Genomic DNA, 17,695 nt, shown 5'->3' on the forward strand with positions numbered 1-17,695 from the left:
ACAGCAGTACTTGGACAAATGACACAATTCAGTGTGGTGAAAGCCAACATGCTTACTGACTTCCAAGATTTCCCAAGCTGGACCAGCCCCTCTCTTCCTATGGAGAGGAAAATGGTGATGATATTTCACTACAAATTTTGAGAAAAAAAAATCAAAATCTTTGAAAATGTTTGACCACCTCTACTATTTAATAATTATACTCTCTGTAATTGTAAAGTAATTTCTATAGACATTTGCAGCCAAATGGCATGAATCTGCAATGATCAATCCAGACAGTTAACTGTGTCACCCATACACTACAGTGTGGGCCTGATTCTCCTCTGATACCAGTGTATTTCTACTGATTTAGGTTTATACCTGATTTACAGAAATCAGAGCAGAATCAGCTCCCAATAATAATCATCCCTAGCTTTTAGATAGCACTTTTCATCAGTAGATCGCAAAGTGCTGTTCAAAGGAGGTCAGTAGCATTATCCCTATTTTACAGATGGGGAAACTGAGGCACAGAGCAGTGACATGACTTTCCCAAGGTCACCCAGTAGGCCAGTGACAGAGACAGGAATAAAACAGAAGTACGTTCCAGTTCAATGCTCCATCCACTAGGCCACACTATAGTATCATGTATAGTTCATGTGGCCAGATATATAAGGGTATGTCTACACTGCATACTGAGCCTGGGTTGGGACCCAGGCTTGTGGACTTGGTGTTCCCAACCCTGTGCCTGAGTGTCCACACTGCATTGTAAACCTGGGTCTGTAATTGCTGGACCTGGGTCTCACAGCCATGCTAACATGGACATACTACGCAGACCTTCTGACTGGCGTCTGTGGTTTGACCTGCGTCCACACTGCAAAAGGTCAGGGCTTGGACCTGGACTCAGGCTCGGACCCACCCCCTAGAAGGGTCCTAGGACACAAGTCCTGAGGGCTTGGCTAACCCAAGACAGACTGATTTGTATGTGGACGGAAGTGGGGTTTGGTCTGAAACCTGAGTGGGAGCCCGGTCTGAGTGTGCAGTGCAGACATACCCCAAGAGTATGTCTATATGGCAAAAACACCCAACAGCAGCCAGTCTCAGAGCCCAGGTCTATAGACTATGGCTTGCGGGGCTTGCACTCCAATGCTAAAAATAGTCGTGCTGACATTTGCGCTCACACTGGAGCTCGGGCTCTGAAATCCACCCCTCTCCGCAGGCTTCAGACCCCCAGCTCCTGCCGAGCTGCAACAGATCCATGGCTACTTTTAGCACCATCGCACGAGTCCGGGTCTGTAGACTCAAGCTCTGAGACTTGCTGCCACTGGGTTCTTTTTGCCGTGCAGACATACCCTAAAGTGTTCACATGGTTATTTTCAGCAGCAAATAACCGATGAAAAATAACCCAGTTTTGAAGTGCGAAAGTCTTTTCTGAGAAAGTGTCTATTCAGAACAACTTGGATCGGGCTGCATCTGTTAAAGCTCTGCTTTGCATTGCTTCCCCAACGTTTTCCTGAAGGTCTGAATCTGCTGCTGGACTGTTGTCCCAGTTTACACTGTTCCCATAACAGCATGTTAGCTACATTCACAGTAAACACGCTAAGGAGAATGTTGTCCAGTGTGGCGTGCCAACATCACGTTTCATAAGAAGAGAACTACTACGAACTGAGCACACCATGAACACAGCATGATGTGCAACATACATTCACCGAAGTGCCTCTTCGCCCATTTTTCATCTGCAGCCTCTGAAATGTGAGCCCAGAAACATTCACCAGGCTCACAGGTGCGCGCTCTCTCATTTCTGCGTAGGAGCAGGCGCGTTCAAACACAAATGGGGTAACCGACTGCATGGTGAACTAACCCATTAGTGCCCACAAAGGCCTGTTGGCACTTCTCACACACACAGCCAGGTTCTCATCTGGCATAAATCAGTTTAGCGCCACTGAAGTCATCAAGAATCTGATCCAAAAAGTTTGGCCACACAAATGTTAAGTCTTGATTCAGGCTGACTTAAAATGTGGCCCTAAATATTGAGGGGCACATCTAGCATTAAGCATATTTCTTCTTAGCATTCAAAACAGAATAAATTAGGTTTAAAAGGTTCATTTAGATGGTGAAGGAAGATCAGCCCATGCTGAGTAATGCTGCAAATGGCTCTAAAGAACACAGCACAGCTGACAAACAAGGTACAGAGATGTCATGACTGTGCGAAAATAAAAAGATTCATTGACGCATTTGCTTTGTTCACATTACTCCCTTGAGATTTTTCCCTCTTAGGAACCACGCTGTAAGGTGAACATTGTCCTGGAGACAATGCCGTCTTTGGAACAATAAATTGCAACCCATACATTGAGATGGTGAACACAGGACATGCAGCAGCACCTCTGGAGTAGAACACTGTACTTGCTACCAGGATTGTCATGGTGGGGCAATAAAAACCATGGGAAATCACTTTCTGTCAAGGAGAAAGATCAGTTACTGTGTGTGCAAATTATCTGGAGTGTAACTGAGCTTAGTGTCTACCTCCTGTTTGTTTATCTTACCCGTAGCTTATCTTCTGCCTTAGTGGACTGCTTACAGTCGGGATGCCATACAGTGGAACCTGGAATAAAATAATGCATTACTCAGAGTAAATCAGATGACTTCGGGTCACAGAGAGGAGAACATTAAAATATTTAGGACAGACCCCTCATTGCATCGCAATGTGCTGGGAACAACCTACAAATTCCACCCCAGCATGTGAGAAACGCAACAGAATTAAAAACAAAGACTTCGCCCGCCTACAGCGGCATCTATCTGAGGGTCTCAAAGTACTTTTCACATGAGTGAATTAAACCTCATGCACAATCCTGTGCAGCAGGGTTAGGATCTGTTCGAATCAGATGTTGCAGCTGGAAGAGTCATGTTGCTATGGGTCAGAGAAGGAGGCTGGTTTTGTGGCTGGGTCACAGAGGTGAGAGAAGGAGAAGTGGGTCCTATGTCTAGCTTCCTATGCAGTCGTGGGTAAACCCTTCCCACTAAGTCCCTTCACCTTTTCTCTCATTTGCAAAATGGAGGTAATAATACTGATTGAAACTGGCATTGATTGGTGGAGTGTGTGTGTGTGTGTGTGTGTGTGTGTGTGTGTGTGTGTGTGTGTGTGTGTGTGAGTGAGTGAGTGAGAGTGAGTGAGTGAGAGAAGCAGCAGAAACAGAGAGGAGCAAAGAAGCCTCAGACACAGATAGGGAGCCCTGGTGGCATGACCTTGATTAAAAAAGAGAGAGCTTTTTGGTATAGTGCTGGCTGAAAGAGGCTTGGAACCTTGAGCAAAGAAACTATCTCCAGTTGTTTGATTCCTCCTGTATTCAGGGAAATGGGAATTCGTAAACAAACAGGATTGTATCAGAGAAATACCTGACCATCACCAATTTCTCCTCCTAGTGGAAACAATCCAAAAACCCCCCCAAATCAGCTAACTTCTTGAGTTAAAAAGGGGTAACATTACCCCCCAGTGGTGCTGTGAGGCTCAATTCATTAACACCTGTAAGTGTCTTGGAGCATCTTGGATGGAAGGCACTATCTTCAGTAAGTGCAGAGTATTATAATCCTAGCATCACCTAATCCAGGGGTGGCCAACCTGTGGCTCCGGAGCTGCATGCGGCTCTTCTGAGGTTAATATGTGGCTCCTTACCTAGGCACTGATTCCAGGGCTGGAGCTATAGATGCTAACTTTCCAGTGTGCTGGGGGGTGCTCACTGCTCAGCCCCCTGCTCTGCCCAAGCCCTGCCCCCACTCCACCCCTTCCCTGAGCCTTGCATGCCCTTGCTCCTCTTCCCTCCCCTCCATAGCCTTCTGGGCACGTGAAACAGCTGATTGCGGTGGGTGGGGGGAGTACACATTTCAGCATGAATATTATCTCACGTGCAGGCAGAGGAGATCCTTCCCAACAAAGGCCAAGTTAAAAGGTACGGGTCAGGGCAGCTCTGAGGGGAGCCTTTATTTCAAAAGGTCCCTTTCTTGTGCTGAAGCACAAACCGTCAGGAGTGATTCCAATTGCCAGCAGCACACAATGTAAATAGCATCAACAGGAGACTGGAAGGAACACGTGGACTCTGAATCACAGCATCAGATGTCTAGCTTGGAGTCTGAGCCAAGGAAGGAGAAGAAACTGCTCGTTCGGCAGGGGAAGCATTCAGTGAACAGGGGGAAGCAAAACAAAAGATGTCATGTGCCGAAACACCAGCCTCAGAGCCAGGGCTGTACAAACCCTGCAAAGGTCGGAAGGAAACCAGCCCTTGAAGGTTCATTTAAAGGCCTGATGAACAGGAACGTTCACGAGGCTCTAAAATGGGACTCAAGAGAGCCGGGTTTAGTTCCCAGCTCTGCCACAGACTCCCTGGGGGACCCTGGGGAAATTCACGTCCTCTCTCTGGGACTCAGTTCCCCTTCTGTAAAGCAGGGCTAGCAAGACTTCCTTTCTCCCACCCTTTGCCTTAAATATTTACACTGCAAACTCTCTGGGGCAAGGGATGGGTCTGACTATGTGTGTTCGGCATGTAGCACAATGGGGCCTTGATCTCAGCTGGGGCCTCTAGATGTGAACATTCCTTGGGCAGAATTGGGGGGGAGGGAGCAGTTCCCCAGCTTCTGGGGGGAAGCAGAGTGGCATGGAGTTGAGCTGCGATTTTCAGAGAGGAGCTGGGCTAACAACCTCAATATCGGTTCACAAACTCGATGAGAGGTTTGAAACACAGCAAACTTCAAACCCAAACTCAGATCAAGTGGGTATGAGGTTAGATGTGACTATTTTGCAGTCCCGTACTTCGAGCCAACCACGGCTTCTAGGTTTTATCCACCCAAATGTGCTCATTTATTTTGAAACAGCTCAGAGCTATGTAAATCTTCCAGACCCATCCTAGTTCAGTTTAATTACTTTTCTATTGGAAACTCTACAGTACACTGCTGTTAATCCCTCCATTATGTGTTTGTTTGCTCCCTTGGCAGACACCAAACAAAATGTTCAGCTGTCCAACTTTTTTTTCTGCATGCACCGGCACTACAACACAGAGCAAACTCTGAAATATAGAAACTCGGGTTAAGAGAATAAGCCTGGAAAGCATGAAAGGCTCCATGACAACCAACTACAGCAGGCATGCTCTAAACACTAAGGGTACATCTATACTACCCGCCGGATTGGCGGGTAGTAATTGATCTATCGGGGATCGATTTATTGCGTCTCATCTAGACGCGATAAATCGATCCGCGAATCGACGCCCATACTCTATCTTGGCAGGAGGAGTAAGCAGCGTCGACAGGGGAGCCGCGGCAGTCGACTCACCGCGAGGCTGGCCAGGTAAGTCGAACTAAGATACTTCCATTTCAGCCACGCGAATAGCGTAGCTGAAGTTGTGTATCTTAGATCGATCCCCCCTTCCCCCAGTGTAGACCAGCCCTAAGCAATGTCTCACCTTGGCACCAATCCCCTGGGTGAGACAGAGAAATGTGTTACACAGAAACATGTGGGAGAAAGAAAAACCCACAGAAAGGCAAACCCACAGACTCTCTCCCATTATTATAGAAAGGTAATTTGAGGCTGGAAAACACAGGTGGGTTAGTTTGTTTCAACACACACTGTTCTTTTTGCAAGTTTCCTTTGTTTTCATTAGATGTAACATTCAAGTAGCCATCAATAAACACACTGGATGAAATCCTGGCCCAAAACTCACCGCGGGGCAAGGATTGCATTCGTGTTCTTACACAGAGAGCAATGGAGGAATGAGATGCAGACACAGACAATGCCCAGTGGAGATGGTAATTATGAAAGGAGGGAGCTTCCTGCTTTCACTCATTTTACGATACGCAATTGTTCCCTCTGCAGCAAAATGCTTGGGAAGCTACTACTGCTCCATTCGGTGCAGGGGGAACTGGTTCCCCTGGGGGAACCTATATTGATGGCTTCACCATATTCCTATGAGCTGAAGCTAAGAGGGACTTTCACCATGGGAAAGACTTTCAGGTACACTGTACTTAGATCCAACAAACCAAATGCAGCCTGCAGCAAGCAGGTAAAATTCTTCCTGAAGAGCCTGATGATACAATCAGTGCAGTAAGTTGGTAAGAAAACAGCTGTAAGCAGCAAAGTAGTGTAACTTGCACTGATTTGCCATTAGGTGGAGGAAAAAAGAGTGTAACTTGCATCCAAGGGGCAGGGAGGTGAAGGCAGGGACATAGCGTGAAAGAAATGAAGAGATGAAGGAGCCAGACGCCTCTCCTGCACCATCCCCCTGGGGTAAATTTATCACCAAGGTGTATGTGGGTACAGTTCTCATTGGCTTTAGTGTGCTCAGTAGTGTTGGTGGTCTGTGATATACAGGAGGTCAGACTAGATGATCCAGTGGCCCCCTCTGCCCTTAAACTCTATGACTCTATTTTAGGAGTTGCATTTATACCAAGGGCTAGACTGGGTCACCAAGGAATCCCCAATCAGTGTATGCTTCCCCATTCACTGCATGCCAGACTGGTGCAAGTTACACCAGTTCAGCCCTTCCTACCATTGACATTGTGACGCTGGCAGACCAGGTGCCAGCTCTTGCCAAGGCTGTAGGCATCAGCTGAGCCCTGACAAATTTATAGCTGGAAACCAGACCAGCTCACCTGTATGTTAGTATTGTTCAAGACAGATACTAGACTTATCAGAATGGGATTAGTGTCTAAAGTCTATGGAATGCTTGTAAGTTGCTGCATGCATTAATTTCACTTGCAATGTCTGCATCCCATGCTATAAGGTGTACATGTACGTTTTGCTTTATAACTGTAAAAACGCTAGCTCTGAACCTGTGAAACCAGTCAGGAGGAACGGTCCACCACTCATCAAGATAGGTTATGAAAGCTAAATTGGCCATTGTGGAACATCATGATACAAAGACTTGGTTAATGGCCCTCTCACACCGCTGAAGGTGCTACATGCAAGAAAGCCCATCCGTTGAATGCTGGAAGAAGGGGACAAAACAGGGACACAAGAAAAAATTCTCTCTCTTTGCTGGAGCTAGGAAACAGAAGCAGAGATCCCCACGGTCAACCCTAAAAGACATTCAGCGCTGACCGATTACTATAAATCTGTCATCTTTTGGAACCACAGACTAACTCATATGTGTATATATGTTTGCCAGCTTTAGTCTGTAAATAACTCATTTCTTTTCTTAGTTAATAAATCCTTAGTTTACTATAGGAGTGGCTATAAGCGTTGTCTTTAGTGAGAGATCGGAGGAACAAATTGACTTGGGGTAAGTGACTGGTCTTTTGGGATTGAAAGCAACCTGAATCTTTTGTGATCTTTGGTGTATGGCACCCAACTATCATTAAGTCTAGCCTGCTTGGGTAGCGAGATTGACTGGAATGCCCAAGGGGACTGTCTGTGACCCCATGGTAAGACGGTTATAGTGCATCAGGAGTTCACATTTAGTACTGGGTTAGCAAAATCTAATTACAGGACTTACAACCAGTTTGGAGGCTCTGCCCTGCTTTTTGACAGTCTGCCCGGAGGCTGGCACTCACGGTTATGAACCACTCCAGACAGCATGACAGACATCACCACTGATTCTTGGTTGAACAAATCCATTTACTTTTCACTTGTTCATATTGTTCAGACCCTCGTGTCACCCTTTGTTTTCTAACTCATCACTAGGGCCCTACTGAATTCACGTCCGTGAAAAACGCGTCACAGACTGAAATCTGATCTCCCCCGTGAAATCTGCTTGCAGTCAGGGGCTCCTACTCTGTGCAGGGCTCCAGCCGCTCGTCCCAACTGGGGATGGGGAGGGACGAGACTTCCTCTTCCCTTGCAAGGGCACTCGGAAGGTGGGTCAGACCTACCTCCAGGATCTCTCCCGGCTGCAGGAAGCTCCATGGCTCCAGCAGACACGGGGAGGCTGTAGCTCCAGCTGTCAGTCCCCCACTCCAGCAGGAGACTGCCGGCAACCGGACGTATGGTACCCCCCATACCATGCAACCCTCATTTCTACGCTGCTACTGACAGTGGCGCTGGTTTTAGAGCTGGGCACCCGGCCAGCAGCTTTCCTCTCCGGCTGCCCAGCTCTGAAGGCAGCACCCTGCCAGTCGCAGGGCAGAAATAAGGGTAGCAATCCCATGATGCCCTTATAATAGCCTCCCACCCTGACCGCCTTTTGGATCTGGACCCCTACGGTGTTAGTTACAACACAGTGAAATTTCAGATGAAAATGGACAGAAAAAAAGAAGTGGATGTGAAAAAAGATTGAAGAACACGTAAACATACAAGTAAGTAGATGGGGATAAAAGAGCAACATGACAAGACAAAAGGGGAATTCAGATAGAAAAACAAACATGAAGAAAGAGACAGCGGTTCAGAGATAGAAGTTACAGAAGTATGGGTGGGTGGGGGAGAAATCACACACACACACACACACACAATTTGGACTAAGGCCCATTAAAATTACTGGAAGGCTTTCCACTGATTTCAACAGGCTTTGGATCAGGTTCCAAAAGAGAAGGAGACTATACGGATCAAAATAATTAAGGGGGAAAACAAGAAAAATGGTTGCTCAAAACCATTTCTCACTCATTCTGGTGTCCCACATATATTTGTTCACCGAAGATTATGTAAAACACCAAAGTTCAAGGGCTGACCAATAACATTTACCTGTGGCTATACATTTTAAAAGCACAATTTGGGGCAACCACAGTTTGGAGTGACTGCAGGGTAATTGTTAGGGCACCCTAATATGAAACGTTCACCAGAATGGTGACATCTATCCCTCAGAGAACATCAATGATGACGAGGCAGCTGTAATCCCAGTTACCTAAGATCTCAGCGGATGTCTTCGAATGACTGAGAGGGGAAAAATGAAAATGGACATCTCCTGACTGGCAAGTGAGTGTGCTACCAGACATCAACAGAGCTGCTAGAGGAACACTGATGATATGCTACTTCCTGGATGGCTGTCTGAGCCTAAGCCTGTTTCTGGCACAGCTGGGGAATGAAGGCATCCTTACCTTGTAGGTACATTTCTTCTCCTTCCGTGAACATTTGGTTGCATCTGCTGCATCGTGCACAGCTCGGATGATAATGCTTGTCACCTGCCTAAAGAAAAATAAACAGGGCGATAAGGAATCGATAAGGAAGTGATACACCATCTTATTATTATTCATTGATAGGCCCCTGCCTATCTCCCTTTTGTTGCTTTTTAATGTATATGATGCTGCTCTGAAGTTGTCACATAACAGACACTGCTTGGTAGCAGCATGAGCTTTCCCCACACTGTCCCAACAAAGTGGGTCATTCAAATATGTAGTTCCCACCTGAATGGTTCAGTCTCAATGGCCAATTAATTCCTTGGCACTCCTTTCTGTCACTGTCAACCACGGTGCTAATTTAATGAGGGATTTGTAGGTGGACTCCTGGGACCATCAATTTATTTCACACAGGTCACCTGACTTCAGAGAGTAACCTCAATTCATGGGCTAGCACCAGCAGCCTGACCTGAAGTTGAACAAGTGACCTAAGGTGCTAAATACTCAAAATTCTATTACCAAATCCAAATCCCCTGAGTCATTCGGTCTCTTAAATACACTGATACTCATAATAAACTACTCTGATCAAAATTTGGTGCTAGTCTAAGGACTGGAAAACAAAGAGCACAGATATTAAAAGCGATTTCATCTCACCAGAGACCAGAGTTATCAGTGCATTAACTCTTTCACATCAGAAAGTGAACATACTGATACAGGGCCCACATCAGATTACTAAGGAATGAGGCTAGCGTTTGCAGTGCTATGAACTAAGCAACCCTATATGTCATAGATGCCGCCCCAACGACAATCACTGCAGGTGCCATCTTGCTTGAAGCAACAGTACAACTGGACACTGGAGTGATACCGTAAGCAGCCATCAAACCATATTACACTTGCACCATATGATGTGTTATAAATGTCTGACAAAAAACAACAGTTGCCAGCAATAGGAAAAGCCAGGTTCAGTTTATATCCTCCATCGACCTAACCTGCAAAAGGAGCTTAGAAACGGGAGGAGTAAAAACTGTTCTAGGAACTTTCTGGGCAAGCAAGGAGTCTCTCCAGTCTAGAGAGTTCCTGTCTTGCCTCTTAGGCCTTGTCTACACTTACCAGGGTTTGACGTGTGGTGATTGATGAATCGGCAGTCGATTTAGCGGGTCTAGTGAAGACCTGCTAAATCGACCGCAGATCCTTCTCCTATCGACTCCTCTACTCTACCTGAACGAGAAGCGCAAGGGGAGTCGACAGGAGAGCCTCTCCAGTTGACACTGCGTAGTGTGGATCCCGTGGTAAGTAGATCTCAGTACGTTGACTTCAGCTACGTTATTCAGCTGTATTCAGTAGCTGAAGTTGCATAACTTAGTTCGATCTCCCCCGTCATGTAGGCAAGGCCTTAGAAAGACAGACACACACATTCACACTACACTTGGTCAGATCCTCAGATGGTGTAAATCAATGTAGCTTCAATATAGCTATGCTGATTTACAGAAGCTGCAGGTCTGGCCCAATTATTTCACTTCCTCTTTGTTTTATATAAAATAAATGAAAGAAAATAAACCAGAAAAACTATTTAAAACATACTGTCTCCAGCCATAAAATATCAAATTCCACAACAAATTCCCAATCCCCAAAATGCTGCTATTCAGCCACCCCATCTAAGTATCTTTACTGCACATTTTATCACCATCATGGTGACTATATTTAGACTAGAGCTACCAATCACTAAATCATATAAGGCTTGACAAATTTACTGGACACCTTATCAGCCTAATGACCAATCCCACGGGGCAGAGTGAAAAATACTTGTGTTATCATGCCAACTGAAATGTAAAGGAGCAAAACAGTTGCTTGTTCTGTAGTTTATTTACTGTGAACAGATATTTTAAAAATTGAACTTGCTACTAATTAGATCTTTGATTAATTTCAACTGGGGCCAACTAATAACATATGTACTAAAAATGTCTGATTAGTGATAGAGCTGGTTGAATACTACCCCTCAAAAAGTACTGGTCAAATAAATTATGAGTCGAATACTGGTGAAATAAATGGAATAATATATTTCTCAAGTACTATTCAACCAGATCTACCTTCCTGAGGGGCCGTCTACATGCAGTTACCCCAGTTTTTAATTTCTACTAACAGAAGAGAAGGGAGGATACACACCAGAGCCAAAGCCCACTGAAGTCAATGGGAGTCCTTCTATTACCTTCAGTGGGTATTGGATCAGGCTAATAACTCAACCAAGAATTGTTTTTAGAAAAGGAAAAGAACCACCATCAACCATCCTATTTATTATATGCACCTCCTGCTATTTTTGTAACCTCCATCTGTTTGTTTGCCTCATCCACCTGTTACGTCTCATCTTTTAAAAACATACGCTCATTGGAGCGGGGACTATCATTTTCTATCTATCTGCACAGCACCTACCACAATGGATCTATGGCCTGGTTGGCCTCAGATGATACTATAATATACATGTTTATTATTAATAAATAAATAAATAATGATGATGTGCACATCTTATGTGCCATATGATCTCTACGGTCCTCTCTTTTCCTTCCTTTCATCTTCTCTTTTTGTGATCCTCCATTGTTGTGCCATATGAAACTTAAGTTTGTATGATTTTCAGGGGCATGTCTTGTTTGTGAGTCATCTAGCTCACTTCTGGGCTCTTGAGAAGGACCAATCTGTCAACTGTGATGAGTAAGAGCTGGTCAGAAAACAATTTTGGCAACAATTTTTTAAAACCTTTTTCTGATTTTTGTTTTAATTCAAATGTCAGTTTCATCAAAAATACTAACAACAACGGTGCCTCTTTTCCTGAGTTGTCCTCAGTTCTGTTACCTCTCTCTCTCTACCCAATTGGATATCTCCCTATTTCTTTCCCTACATTGCATCTTCCACTTCCTCTGTCATATTCCCTTTCCCCCCGTATTTTCCTTGTTCCTGCCAAAATCTCACACACATAATACTCTTCTTTTCTTTCTCATCCCAGCAATCTCTCACTCTCTCCCCTCCCCCGTACCTCACCCCTATTCACTCACCCACACATAGGTCATGGCAATTTCACTAAAAATCTAAAAGCAAGAGGACTAAAATTGCAAGCCACAGAGAGGTGGTGGGAAAGATACGTACATCCTTTTACATAGATTTTTGGGGAATGAGGGGCATGGTAAGAGCTGGTATTGTGGGTACTATTGATTTGGGTATTGCAGAATGCCATAGATTTGGGCACTGCTGGTTGGTTGTCAACTGGTTGGAGTTGCTTTTTTTGTTGTCTTTTTGAATATTATGTCCCAGGCACCTACCTAGCTCAGAATAAGCACTCCTTTCCTTGGTATTACACATCAAAGAAATGAAATCAGATTAGTGAGAACATATGCTCCCCAGAGGAAGACTCTGGCACAGCTATTCCTACGATTTGCAGGCTGAGGACATTTCAAAAGTTCTGTATGGAAGATTCCTGTACCTCTTTCCTCCCTCTCTTTACCCACCTGTTCTCTACTCTTCCTTTATCTTACTTATACCATGTTGTCCATGGATTCCCACCAGATCCTCTCTCCCCTCTGTGATGCTGTATGGAATATCGGAGACACTTGGTGATAGTGTTGATACCAATATTATAAAATGGCAAGGAATCTGACCAGATATGCCGTGTGAGGTATCTGCAAAAATGTTATAATTTGCCAAGTATGATCATCTTGTTTATATGTTTGTATCACCTTTGTATTAAGAGTTATAGATACATAGAGTATATCTGTATTTCCAAACTTGTGCTGTATCTCTGGGTGTCACCCCCAGACAGAATGGCATCAGCACTGAACCTATTCGATGGCCGAACAAGGGACATCAACTGTACAATGAACCCATTGAAAGGGTCAGGGGATACACCCTGTGACTCAGCAAGGCATGCAGGGGCATGCCTATGGGCAGAACTCTAAGGCTCCAGGCCCTGTGCTGGGCAGCTTGTGTTTGGAACAAAGGAAGTACAAGCTGCATGGCAAAAGACTATAAATGGCAGCTGCATCCTCCCCAATCCCCATTTTGTCTTCAGTCCTGCTTCTTACTTCTGGAGGAACTTTGCTACAAACTGAAGCTCTGAACAAAAGAACTGAATGACCCATCCAAACTGTGGATGTATTCCAGAGGGACTTGCAAGCCAGAAAACTCACCAATGCTGCTAAGAATCTGTTACATGGACTTTGAAGCTTTGTATGCATTTGATTGCTTTACCATTTAACAACTCTCTTCTTGTTCTTTCTTTACAATCAACCTTTAGTTTTAGTCACGAAAGGATTGGCTGGCAGTGCGGTATTCGGGGTAAGATCCAAATCTATACTGACCTGGTAACGGGGCTGACTCTTTGGGGTCAGAAGAACGTTTTGTATATATGAGCAGCGTTTTTTAAATAGCTTCTCACTGTACTGGACCTACGTGCTGATTGGGAGCCAGAGCACTGGAGTGCAATAAAGGGGGCTGTGAGATTTCTTTTTTGCTTCTTGATAACCAGTGTGGGGGATCAGAAGCACAGTCTGTGACTGGTTGGGGAGTTTAACTTCAGTGTTACCCACCAGTCTTGGGAGTATCTGCTCTCCCTTTTGCAGCCTGCCTGAGACCTTGGCATTTCCAGTGAGGGCTGCCCGAGGCACACCCCTCATGCCAAAGTGTCACATTTCAAAACTCACCTCTGCTGCCCCAGTGCCTCCCCCCTAACGGAGGTAACAGCACAGTGTGTGTACTCTTTGCATTTAGAATCAGTGTAGGGGAACAGTCCAGGATTCCTTCCCTTCCCTGGGGCAGAGGGGGGGATGTTGGCTGGGCAGACATTTAGCAGGAATGTCTCTTGCTAAGCACGGTATGAAACGCAAGCTACAATAAATGCCTCACAAACTTTCACCAGGGACTTTGCCTAACAACTAATCAACACAATGTAAGCACCGAAAGCCAAACATTAATGCAGCAAAGCATGTGAACAACAAAAACAGGGTTTTCCACTCTACAGCTTTGGTCCCCTTTTACAGCTTTACTCCCTCCCAGTAGCACTGGGCAGTTGTTTATTTGTTGATCTGAGAACGCACGGGCCAAATCACCCCTGCTTAACCCCAGGTGTTCACACAGATCTAACTGCAGGCAGAAGATTGCTGTAAGATGAAGTATGCACTGCAATATGGCAGTGTTTACCTGCAATATCCCACACAGTTAGCAGATGTCGATTCTGCTGGGGAAGGGAGAAGTGGATTTTGCTGACTCTCTGGGTATACTGTACTGGGTATGCTGTACTGGCAGAGGTACAGCCCTGGTAGTTACAGCGCCGCTCAGAGAGCGCTGAAGGAAACCACTGTTGTGTGTTCACACTGTCAGCTGCCTGTGCAATAGCATGTTTACACTTGCGACACTTGCAACACTTGCAGCTATCCCACAGAACATCTCTTCCTCCTCTGCTGCTAGGAGTGTGGGAAGGCGGAAGGGGTTGTGGGGCATCCTGGGTCCTGTCCCAATGTCCCGCGATGCATCGCTTCGCATCCCAGCAATCCCTGTGCTTCCGTCCGCATTTGGTGCAATCTTTCAATGGTTTGTGGACTGCGCGCTCTGCCTCTTCAGTCTGCAGGAACGGATCCCGTACTGTTGACCAATATGCTGCTTGCTCTAACACGTCACAAGTGGCAGTGGAGATATTCCTTAAACTACAAAGGCAAGAGGAGTGTGACATGGATCTCGCCACACATAGTAGCTACGACAAGAGATTGCTTGTGGCATTCATGGAAGTGCTGACCACAGTGGAATGCCGCTTTTAGGCTCGGGAAACAAGCACTGAGTGGTGGGATCACATCACTTCCCGGACCAGAAAATCACCATAGGGGAAGTTGAAATGCCCATTGTGATCCTGGGAGACCCCGCCTACCCCTTAATGTCGTGGCTTATTGAAGCCATACACAGGGCACCTTGACAGCAACAAGGAGCGGTTCAACAACAGGTTGAGCAAGTGCAGAATGACTGTTGAGTGTGCTTTTGGCCATTTAAAGGCCCGCTGGCGCTGCCTATATGGGAGGCTGGACCTGGCCGATGATAATATTCCTATGCTTATTGCTGCATGCTGTAGACTCCATAATATTTGTGAAGGGACGGGTGAAAGCTTTTCTCAGGGCTGGACCACTGAGGCTCAGCGCCTGGAGGCTGAATTTGAACAGCCAGAGACCAGGACTATTATAGGGGCGCAGTGCAGGCCCATAAGGATCAGGGATGCCTTGAGGCAGCAATTTGAAGCTGAAAGCCACTAATATTTGTTGCTAAGCTCGGGAGTGCAGTGCTTGTAATGCTAGGACAGGGGTTGGCAACCTTCGGCACGCGGCCCATCAGGGTAATCCGCTGGCAGGCCGCGAGACATTTTGTTTACATTGACCATCCATAGACACACCCCCGCCCCCCGCAGCTCCCAGTGACCACAGTTCGCCGTTCCCACTTCCCGCAGCTCCCACTGGCCAGGAACGGTGAACCGCGGCCACTGGGAGCTGCGGGGGGCCGTGCCTGCGGATGGTCGTCTCGCGGCCCGCCAGCGAATTATCCTAGGGGGCCGCATGCCGAAGGTTGCCGACCCCTGTGCTAGGAAGTGATTGTGATTGGTGCAGACGATGCACTATGAAGGTGTAAGAAAATTGCCTGTTGCTTTGCAGATCTCTGTTTGCTTTCAATTAATGGAATAAAGATTGCTTTCAAACCAAAACAATTCTTTTATTAAAAAACAACAACAACAACAACAACAACTGGAGGAGAGAGACAAACAAAAAAACACATCAGCACTGAGGGGGATGGGGGAAGGGAGGGTCCCAGGAGGAGGTGGGGTCCCGGGTTAAAGATTTATGTATGTCCAGGTATCATATCCAACCTTCTCCTTCAGAGTACAGTGCAGCGGGTACTGTACGTCAGCAGGGCTAAACTGAAGAGGGACAGGTGTTGAGTGCAGTGGATACTGGGAGTCCACAGGGCTGGGGACTGTGAGGGAGGAAGGAGTGGAATGCAGCGGGTACAGACTGGAGCCAGGAGGTTGATAAGAGTGTGTTGGCGGTGTCTGGGGGGCGCATGGGAAAGAGTTTTGCGACAGTGGCTGCAGGGGAGGGTGGGCACGGAGCTGCTCGGTTGGCAGTGCTAGTAGCGCTTGGAGCGTGTCCGCAGCGCTGTAATCGCCACGATGTCTACACTGGCACCGCAGTGCTGTAGCCCCGGCACAGAAACTGTACGTCTCTCATCAGGGTGGGTTTTTTTACAGCGCTGAAACTGTGCAGTTTCTGCGCACTAAGTGGCTTGGCAGTGTACACACCTCGGGAGTTACAACGCAGAAAGCTGCTTTACTGCGCAGAAACTTGCCAATGTAGACAAGGCCTCTGAGAAAGGTGGCTCATTATTTCACCTGGACATAAGGAAATGCAGGTGGCTAACTTGTGATCAAAGCAGTCCTAGGAGGAGTCCCAAAAGCAGCCAAGCCGAGGGAGAGGGTCTGTGCTGAACTTTATACTATAGTTAGTTGCCTTGCTAATGAAGCTGAACCCCAGGAAAGGGTAATTTTTTGACTCTGCAGTGTGGGGCCTTTGTTTTGGAGCAGGTGAGGAAAGGCCTGCCACACAGAAGTACATTGTTTTCAGGATAAATCCCTTCCCAGCTGCAACAAGCCTGAGGAACAGGTCCTGCAGCTCAGGGAGGCTTGGCAAGGAAGGAATCTTCCCACCCAAAGGACAGAGCCACTTGACAGCAGCAAACAAAGGCCTGCACCTATGTTAGCCACGGTTATTGCTGTTACTTTCTGCTCTGCAGGGGGTAATGTCTGGTGAATGTGTGCCATGGAAGCTTAACCTGACCTAGCACTTCCTTGCACAATTCTGCATCTCCAGCATTTCGGGTTAATGAGCAAGTAGCATGGCTTTTTTTAATCCTCTGAGTTTTTCAAAGGGGCTTCATTGTAAAATAATCAGAACACTGCAGGAGTGGATTTGCCATTAAACAAACCATGTGGTGGCACGGGGCCCCCCCAATGACAGCGCCCCCGCCAAATGCAGGACAAATCTCATCTGAAAACCTGCCCCCGAGTCCCGGCCGGTGGTGCAGCAGGACTCAGGCAGGCAGGTTGCCTGCATGCCATGGCCCATGGCCCCACACCACTCCGGGAAGCAGCTGGCTGCTGGCACATCTCTGTGCACCCCTGGCAGGGGGGAGGTGGCTCCGCGCACTGCCCCTGCCCCGGGCAGCGCACGGAGACCCGCTGCCTCCCTCCCCCCAAGGGGCATGCAGAGACGTGCCAGCAGCAGGGCTAAAGCGGCTCCCTGCCTGCTCTGCCTGCCTCCCTCCGCTCCTGGAAGCAGCCAGTATGTCCCTGCGGCCCCTGGGGGGGGGGGGGCTGTCTGCCCCTGCCATGAGCGCCAAATCCGCAGCTCCCAGTGGCTGGGAACTGCGGCCAATGGGAGCTGTGGGGGTGGCGCCTGCGGGCAGTGGCGCGTGGAGACCCCCTGGCCTCCCCCGCCTAGGAGCCGCTGCCGGTGTATGTGTGTGTGTGTGTGAGCGCGCTGGTTGCTTTGGGAGCTGTGCTGTCTGAGGTAAGTGCCGCCTCCCTGCCCCCCAACCACCTGCACCAGCCCAGAGCCCACACCCAAACTTCCTCTCAGAGCCTGACCCCTCACCCCTCCCGCACCCAACCCCCCTGCCCCAA

At 47.2% G+C, this 17,695-nt stretch overlaps 1 protein-coding gene across 8 annotated transcripts in view; it reads right to left on the reverse strand.

The window, feature by feature from the left end:
- ABLIM1 (actin binding LIM protein 1) overlaps nt 1-17,695 on the reverse strand; it is a 142,206-nt gene that overhangs the window by 67,371 nt on the left and 57,140 nt on the right. For 4 of the 8 annotated variants that reach the window (XM_065408563.1, XM_065408561.1, XM_065408558.1 and 1 more), the window contains exons 5-6: nt 8,983-9,070; nt 2,517-2,575 (exon numbers count right to left, since the gene is read on the reverse strand). In XM_065408563.1, the coding sequence (XP_065264635.1) occupies nt 2,517-2,575; nt 8,983-9,070 (147 nt within the window). Of the gene's footprint in view, nt 1-2,516; nt 2,576-8,982; nt 9,071-17,695 lie in introns of those variants that run through there. The other 4 variants (XM_065408565.1, XM_065408560.1, XM_065408562.1 and 1 more) reach the window with 1 other exon arrangement.

The sequence above is a fragment of the Emys orbicularis genome, chromosome 7, assembly GCF_028017835.1.
Source record: "Emys orbicularis isolate rEmyOrb1 chromosome 7, rEmyOrb1.hap1, whole genome shotgun sequence".
Taxonomy (NCBI): domain Eukaryota; kingdom Metazoa; phylum Chordata; order Testudines; family Emydidae; genus Emys; species Emys orbicularis.